Source organism: Solanum pennellii, chromosome 12, assembly GCF_001406875.1.
Source record: "Solanum pennellii chromosome 12, SPENNV200".
Classification (NCBI taxonomy): domain Eukaryota; kingdom Viridiplantae; phylum Streptophyta; class Magnoliopsida; order Solanales; family Solanaceae; genus Solanum; species Solanum pennellii.
In genome coordinates, this window is record NC_028648.1 from 54,992,409 (window position 1) to 55,001,710 (window position 9,302).

Here is a 9,302-nt window from a genome sequence, read left to right on the forward strand (position 1 = left end):
CATAAACAGAATAAGATGAAACAGAAAGTAAATATAATACAAGAAGTAATCCGAGTCCACAGAAACTACGGTGTGTCCTTAAGAAATTCAATCCTCTCACTGTACCCGAGGTTATGGATTAAATTCTTCCAAGATAAAACGGATTAATCCTGTTAAAGAAATAGCGGTACCTCAAATTTCATTAACTTCAGCGAACTTCAGAACAGGAACAAGTCACACAAACTTAGTCAATCAACATTTGATTTATTTGAGAGAAAAAATTTATGCAGAGTAGGAAAATTCAGTGTTTGAAAAAACGAAAATTAACTTCCTTTTATAGCCATTTTCAGCAAGAAACGTGTCTGTTCAAACCCATTTATCCTGAAAATTGTGTCTTTTGAAAAAATAACAACTTTTCAGAAAAATGTGTCTGTTAGGAAAATAACGGCTTTTCGAAAAGAGTAACAACTTTTTAGAATGTTACCGTTACCAACAAATTTATAAGAGATAATATTATGAAGCCGAGCGACAACGACGACGGCGCGAGGGTGCATCTTCTTCTTAGCTCTTTAAGAAGTAATGGAAGTGTTTCCTTATGTAAGGACAACAATTTCCCTTTCTTTTGCGATATGAGAGAAATGACTTTTCATTTGCACTTTGCAAATGACTTTTCATTTTTCCTCCAAAATAGTTCCGTTACTTTTCATATTCTCTCTTTTCTTTTCCCATTCACACTTGCTAAATCCAACACTCATTTCCCTCCTAAATAATTGTACTTTGTTATGTTTTATTTTCGATCCTTACTTCTTTGGTGATTGCAACTACTTCTTTGATACAAGTAAATTATTATGATAATAAGTCATATATTGTCTAGATAAACTGAAAAATATCCATAATTTCACTCGAAAATACTCTTTCCTGTACATATTAAGTGTCAACACATGATTAATTAAGAAAAGTATTAATTAGATGCTACTATATATCCACTATTGCCCTTTTGATCTTTATAATTAAATGAATTTAAGTACCAACAATTTTCTTGTGCTATGAACAATCATTTTATTTTAGACTATGAAAAAAGTCTCAATCATTCACATAATATGACTAGATAGAGTATGAGTGTATTTTTTGTTATCTCTAATTTTAAAAATCATAAATAAATCGATAACACTTGTCATAGATTATTATAATGGTCCTGCATGATTTTTTTAGCTTTTAATGTTTTACCCTAACAACTAACTACTTCATGATCTAATATTAAATATTAATTGGAAATGTTGTAAAGTTTTCTCTTCATTGTGGTTGTCGACTTGGTGGCTACATTAAAAATAATTGGGAGATCTGGTTATGTTATCCTTTAAAAGATTTTCTTTCAAAGTGTATTCATTAGTTTTTGCTTTTCATCTATGGTGAGTTAATTCTCCACTTTTTCGCTTCCTAAAATGTAGAATTTGGTCTAATCTTTCTTCGTTCAAATTACAATAAGATTGTACGTAATAAGATTTTAATGGGTATTCTCTTTTGACTCAACTCTTCCTTGCAGCAGAACTACAGATTTATATTGTTTATTGAGTAAAATGTTTCCCTCTCTGAAGCTTCTCTATGTATTGCCTTTTCTTCTTCAGTTTTAATCAAGTACCGCACAATTTTGAGGAATTCATTATTATCTCTCTGTTTTCCTCTTCTATTTATTTAGATTTTAATTTCTTAATTTTTCATTTGTTATGTGTTTTTCTTTTGAGCTTTAATTTTTTTTCTCCAATTTCTACAATTGCTTTAGATTTAGTTCAATGACTGATAAAAGTTTCAACTTTGTACCTAGAGTACTTGAATGTTGAAGTTAAATCACTGTCCAACAACAATGTGATTTTTCCATTTTCCCTAGAATTTTCCGGTCAATGCTTATATGTTCCTCGCTATTTCAATCTCATTCACTATTGTGTATTCTGTGTTCATGCTATTGTTATTCTTTATTGACAAAGTATAACAAATCTTTATGCCGAAAGTTATTTGATTTAAGATATCCTTCTTTCGAAGATGCTATGAAATGTGTATTACCTGTTTGATAAAATGTATGAATGACATATTTAATTTAGTTGTGAAATGCCTATTGCTTATTTGCTCGCATTGGCGATTACTTTTGAAATTCCTCGCTTGAAAATGCCTATTCAAGCTTATAACTTGGCTTTACTGTTATATGTTGTTGATTCTATTATTTTGCCATTAAGGAAACATATAGCAATTCCTAATAGAGGAGAAAAGACAAGATTTGACAAAACAAAATTACTAAGAGTTCCAACTAACAGGCCTCTTGAAAATAAGCAGTGACTCGAGATTCTCAATCGCTCTTTTTAGTGAAAAGAAATAGCATGGAAAGGGAGCGAGGACAAGCCGAGCTGAATTGAGAGGAGGGAGATCAGAACCCAAAATAATATAGTTACACTAATTCAATTTTAAGTTTTTCTAAAGAGGAGATGGTGCTAAACTTAGGTCCATTGATGGTTCTTAAAGGGTACTTGACCTAGAAAATACAACATGTTTGTTAGTGTTATCTATGTTTAAGAATCGGTGGTAATATCTGTTGACACCCAATTTCAACCCTTCTCGGTATAAATTAGTTCTCGAGCCTCTTAAATTTTTGAAATAATTTAAAATAATTAGTTTTATAAATTTTGCGAAAAATATAAATTTTGCATTATTTTAAATACTTTTGCCATTTTCTTATAACCACACGAAGTGAGTGCCGAATAAATTCAGAAAGATTATTCAAAAAGACATAGCGTAAGAAACATGCTGAGAGGTTTGCACTTGAACCATAAAACAAGTAAATTTGTTTCGACTAGAATTTTATTCAAAGCGGAGATACCAACATAAACAGGGCAAGATACGCTAGGCAGAGATAACCATAGGGAGATCAAATCACCACGAAATCATCACAAGGAAACGCCACTACGGCAAGCGACTTATCTAAATGAAAGCAAACTAAAATCAAAATAGAAAAAAAAAAAAGGTAACAGAACTTAGACTAACTTGTTGTCATCCCCATTATTGGACCGAATCTGAGCAAATAAACTTTAGGACATGATAAATTAACATGCTAATTTTGGAGACTGAAAATGAATACTAGACCTTGATAACGACTCCATAAAACAACCAAACGGATAGTTGAAACGGGCAGCGAAAATGAGACGCATGAACTCAAAAACAAGAGCAAATGTACACGTGAACTCGGAAAATTGAAGCATTAATTTTAATCTTTCACCATGGTGAAGGAAAGAAGGACATAGTGAATTCCAAGCAGTAAAATGAACCAGATGACATGCCAGAAATAAACTCAAGGAGAAAAACGAGCATACAGGGAACTTCAAGTGCAAAATAGAGGCCAACAAATATTTAAATCTTTAACTCGGTATTATGCTTTGAATGACTAAGAATATACACATCATCACTCATTTAGTAGCAACAAACAGCCAGCAATCACACATAGAAAAAGAGATGAAATACTATTGCGAAAGATAAGATATTACCTTTCTAACTGCAGCGACGCCAGGACAGCACGAGTTTGGAGATGGGGACAACTACCACCATGCAAGCACAAACACAAATCGAAACTCAGTCAACAAACCAGTGATGGGTGAAAAAAGAACTCAACCCTAAGCAAGCTGACTTTCTTCCAAAATTTCTTCGACTTAAGAAAAAAAAATTCCTCTCAAATTCCCTCTTTAAAAAAAAATCCCCTGTTTCAATGTAAAGCAAATTCAAAGAACAGAAAAAGAAATTCCCGAAAAAATCCCCCTTCTCTCCACAGCGAAACAAATTTTCTTTTTTTTTATACGAAAAATATACTTTTGTATAAGTCTCCAACCTTTTTAGAGTCGCCACTTAATTTTTAAGAAAAATGGTTTTTTCAAAAGACATAACACAAGAAACCATTTTGAAAACATTTAAAAGGGTTCGGGGTTCGTATTAACGTCTTAGGAAGGTTTTGAAAAGCACCTAAGACGTCCGCTAACATACGGTTATCTAACAACCAACTATTTAGCTTAACTTAGTTGAAAATTGTTTGAAAGTGAGCTTCTTAATTTTTATCTAAGCGAAACTTATAAATTTGAAATATTATTAATTTCAAGACATGGTTCAGTTTTAAGTTAATAAAACAGTATGGTCTTCGACGAGGATTTAGAGTTTTTTCTAACTTTAAGCTAGCTACAAGTAAACGCAAACACATAGATGATAAGGTAAGAGGAAGAGAGAGAGATATTTGGGTCCAAATCCGGGTTCTGTTCGTCTTGATCGGAATTTTGGACCCACCTGTTTTGGGCTTTTTGAACCATTTTTTGTTTTGGGCTATTGGCCCACTTCACCTGTACCTGCCCTAAATTCTAAAAATACAATAAGTAAATAATTAAGTGGGTTTCGGCCCAACAACAACAAAATACAAATTTTAAGGAAAAAAATAAAGTTTGGGTCCTAATGACCCAATTTTTCAACTCTTCAATTGACTCCATATTCTTCAATTTTGAGGGCTTGTACATCAATTTTCGGGTGGGAGACTCGAAAAGAAGAGTTGAGCCTTAGTACAAGAAGTGGGTTTGGCATAGAGAGAAAAGCGAGAATTGGACCATCAGCTCGTCCGTGTTTCAACCAGTTCTGGTAGTGTGAAAAAGTAGTCTTAATTTTAAAATTTGCATGACCAAATTGAGGCTTGAATCATGCCTAATATTTTGTTGCTTGCCTCTTCTAAAATCGAGAATGCATTGAAATAAAAGTCTTTATTTTCTTTTAAAAAGTTCTTGTTATTTTATATATCTATTTATTTTTATTTACCTTTTTCCCTTTTCGACAATCATATTAATAAAAATCCTCGTTCAAAGGTTATGACATGTAATGAATCCACCGAGAAAGGTGAAAACAATGAACAAGATCACGAAAAATATGATGAAAGCATGATGCCTGAAAATCTACCACATGAGATTGAGCAAGTTTAAAGTCAAAAGAAGCCGAATATGGATGAAACAGAGGTTTTTAACTTAGGAGATAATGAAACATTGAAGGAAACACGAGTCAGCATACATTTGGAGGTTAAAAGAAAACAAGAGTTAATAGAGTTGTTTAAGTAGTATGTTGACGTATTTGCTTTGTCTTATGATGACATGCCAGGATTAAGAACTCATATTATCTCGTACAAATTACCAATTGACCCCATTTGTCCACCCGTTAAGCTAAAGAGAAGAAAGTTCAAGCCCGATATGAGTTTAAGGATCAAAGAAGAGGTAACTAAGAGAATTGCAGCAAACATTGTGATGGTTTCAAATTACCCCACATGGTTAGCCAATATTGTGTCTCAGACAAAAAAGGATGGAAAGATTAGTATATCTATGGACTATCGAGATCTCAATAGCACCAGTCCTAAGAATGATTGTCCCCTTCCAAATATTCATATACTCATTGATAACTGTGCAAAATATGACTTACAATCATTTGTCGATTGCTTTGCGGATATCACCAAATCGTGATGGATGAAGATGATGCAGAGAAGACAACGTTTACACTCTATGGGGAATGCATTACTACAGAGTAATGACATTTTGCTACAAAAATGTCGGTGCAACCTACATGAGGGTCGTGACTGTCCTTTTTCATGATATGATCCACAATGAGATAGAGTGTACGTGGATGATGTCGTTATCAGATCCAAAAGAAATTCATACCACTTGAATGACTTGCGAAGGTTCTTTAAGAGGTTGCGTCAGTACAATCTGAAGTTGAATCTAGCAAAGTGTGCATTTGGAGTACCTACAGGAAAAACTATTGGGATTCATCGTTAGCGGGAAAGGCATAGAGTTGGATCAATCGAAGATAAAGGCAATCTAAGAGTTACCTCCACAGAAGACCAAACACAACGAGATGAGTTTCTTGGAAGACTTAATTACATTAGTCGGTTCATAGCTCGATCTACAATGATAAGAAACCCATATTCAAGCTACTGAAGAAGGATGTTGCCATGAAATGGACAGCGGAATACCAAAGGTCTTTCGATAGAATCAAAAAGTACTTGTCCAATCCAACCATATTGGTCCCACCAGAGCCTAGAAAGCCTTTGTTATTGTATGTATCTGTCATGGATAATGCATTTGGATGTGTATTGGGGCAACATGATGAGATAGGTAAAAGAGAGCAAGTCATTTACTATCTGAGAAAGAAGTTCACACCATACGAGGCGAGATAAACCTTGTTGGAACGAACATGTTGTGCTTTAACTTAGATCATGCAAAAGTTTAGGCATTAACTATCTGCATACACCACGTACATGATCTCAAGAATGGGTGGAGTACATCTTTCAGAAACTAATGCCCACATGTAAGCTCGCAAAGTGGCAAATTTTGTTGAGCAAGTTTCATATCGTGTACGTGAAAGGAAAAGCCCTGGTTGATCACCTCATAGAAAATTTTGTTGAACCAAGATTACAAGCCACTCACGACCTACTTCCCCGATGAAGAGATTTTGTTTGTAGGAGAAGACATATCATAATCGTATGATGGATGGATAATGGTCTTTGATGGAGCGTCAAACTCTATTAGAGTTAGAGTTGGAGCAGTCTTTGTTTCAAAAATAGGTTAGTATCACAAGATCTCAGCCAAGATTGGGTTTTATTGTACCAACAACATGACAGAATAAAGTTTGTATTCCCGGACTCAAGATGGTCGTAGACATGAACATCAAAGAACTCTTGGTGATAGGAGATTCCGGCTTGTTGGTTAATCAAGTGCAAGGGGAATGGACCACTAAGAATTTCTAGATCCTTACTTATTTGCATTACATAAAACAGTTGAGTAGAAGTTTCAAAAGGAAAAAATGCTACGGGCAAGAAAAAATGGACTTTAGGAGGACGGCCAATCATTTCATCCTTAATGGAAAAATCCTATATATGAGAACTTCAGATCTAGGGTTGTTAAAAAGTGTCGACGCCGCGGAAGCGACAAGGCTTTTGGAAGAAATACATGTACGAACATGTGGACCTTACATGAATGGGTTCACTTTGGTAAAGAAGATTTTAATAGCCGGATATTTTTGGATTACCATGAAGAGAGATAGCATCCGCTATGTGCAAAAGTATCATCAATGTCAAGTGCACGGAGACTTTATACGATTTCCACCGAACGAGCTTAATGTAATGGGTTTACCTTGGTCGTTTGCCACTTGGAGTATGGCTGTTATCGGACCCATAGAGGCTGCCGCAAATGGACATCGTTTTATTCTGGAGGCTATCGATTATTTCACAGTAGAACCTTCGACATACAAAGCAATGACTAAGAAGGTAGTAGCAGATATTGTTCACAACAACATAGTTTGTTGGTTTAGGATTCCAGAATCAATTATAACAGATAATGTAGTCAACCTCAACAATGATCTTATGTAGGAAACTTGTGAAAGGTTCAAGATTACTCATCAAAATTCCACTGTTTATCGGCAGTAGATGAATGGAAGGTTGAGGCTGCAAATAAAAATATCAAGAAGATTTTACGGAAAATAGTGAACAGTCATAAACAATGGCATGAAAAGCTACCATATGCTTTCCTTGGTTATCGCACCATGATCAGAACGTCATATGCGAAAAGTCTTTATATGTTGGTTTATGGTTCAGAAGTAGTAATACCTGCTGAGATAGAAATACCATCTTTAAGGATTATCCAACAGGTTGGTCTGGACGATGCAGAATGAATACCTAGCAGGCATGAACAACTGACATTCATCGATGAAAAGAGGATGGATGCAGTTTGTCATGGCCAACTCTATCAGAACAGAATGACCAAAGCATTCAACAAGAAATTTAAACCTCGACAGTTCACACCAGGGCAATTAGTATTGAAGAAGATCTTTCCTCACCTAGAAGAAGCCGAAGGGAAATTTTCACAAAATTGATAAGGATTATACATTGTTCATAGGGTACTCTCTCGAAGAGCAGTAATCTTAGAAAAAATGAACTAGAGAGTGAGAAAAAAGCCAACCAATTGAGACTCTATTAAAAATATTATATCTGAAGACCTCAAGATTAGCGCTTACTTTTGTACTTTTGCATTTTCAATGTAATAGAACTACCTCTAGACCTGATTTCCTACAGTGGGATACTTAGGCAACCCACATCAGATTCGGTCTTCCTTAGAAAACCCAAAATCATCATTTCCATGTACTTAGAACTACGCTCAACCTGAATTCCCTCGGTGGGATACGTAGGCAGTCCTTATCGAATTAGGTCCCTTGCGTTGCATATTTTTCACTTTTCTTTTTGAATTTGAACTACGTCCTTACCTGATTCCGCTTGGAAACATAGGCAGCCTGAGATAGGCCCGATCCTTGCATTTCACATTTTTTAATTTTCTTTTTTATTTGAACTACGTCCTGACCTAATTCCGCTTGGATACATAGGAAGCCTGAGTCAAGCCCAGTCATTGTATTTCATATTTCTTTCCTTTTGTATTTAAACTACATCCTGACCTAATTCCGCTTAGATACGTAGGTAGCCTTAGTCAGGCTCGTTCATTGCATTTCATATTTTACTTTCCTTTGGTATTTGAAAGACATCCTGACCTGATTCCTCTTTGATACATAGGCAGCCTGAGTTAGGCTCGGACTTTGCATCACATGTTTTTTACTTTTCCTTCAAGTCTTCTATTGTAATTGAACTATGTTACGACCTGATATTACTTGGACACGTAGTCAGCTTGAGTCAAGCTCGGTCATTGCATTACCTTATTCTATATATCCCATTTGTATTCGAACTACGTTACGATTTGATTCCTATTTTGGGGATACGTAGGCAGCCTGGGTCAGGCCCGATCATTGCATTTCATATTTTTCACTTTCCTTTGGTATTTGAAAGACATCCTAACCTGATTTCTCTTGGATACATAGGCAGCTTGAGTTAGGCTCGGACTTTGCATCACATGTTTTTTACTTTCCCTTCAAGACTTCTATTGTAATTGAACTACGTTACGACCTGATATTACTTAGATACGTAGTCAGCTTGAGTCAAGCTCGGTCATTGCATTACCTGATTCTATATCTTCCATTTATATTCGAACTACGTTAAGATTTGATTCGTATTTTGGGGATACGTAGGCAGCCTGGGTCAGGCTTGATCAATCCCTACATAGTTTCCATTTTTTTACCCTTAGGAAACACTTCCTCATAGTTAGTGTAACCTCAAAATATGAAGAACCTTGATCGTTGCAATATCTGCAAAAGAGTTGGGGAAGCTTCTTCAAAAGAGTAAAAGCTACAGCAGGACTATGTTGGATATAATCAACAAAATGGAAAGCTCG

General features: G+C 35.2%; 1 protein-coding gene across 1 annotated transcript; it reads left to right on the forward strand.

The window, feature by feature from the left end:
• The first annotated feature begins 7,153 nt into the window (after positions 1 to 7,153).
• On the forward strand, positions 7,154 to 7,701 carry LOC107006375. The gene is made up of 2 exons (XM_015204944.1): positions 7,154 to 7,297; positions 7,414 to 7,701. Exons 1-2 carry the CDS (start codon positions 7,154 to 7,156, stop codon positions 7,699 to 7,701), a joined length of 432 nt encoding a protein of 143 aa, XP_015060430.1.
• The last annotated feature ends 1,601 nt before the right edge of the window (positions 7,702 to 9,302 follow it).

Excerpts from the sequence above, each read along its gene's own strand:
- LOC107006375 (XM_015204944.1), top strand. The coding sequence starts at position 7,154 with ATGGGTTTACCTTGGTCGTTTGCCACTTGGAGTATGGCTGTTATCGGA. Across the intron at positions 7,298-7,413 it reads ACAAAGCAATGACTAAGAAG|GTTCAAGATTACTCATCAAA; the intron begins GTAGTAGCAGAT and ends AACTTGTGAAAG.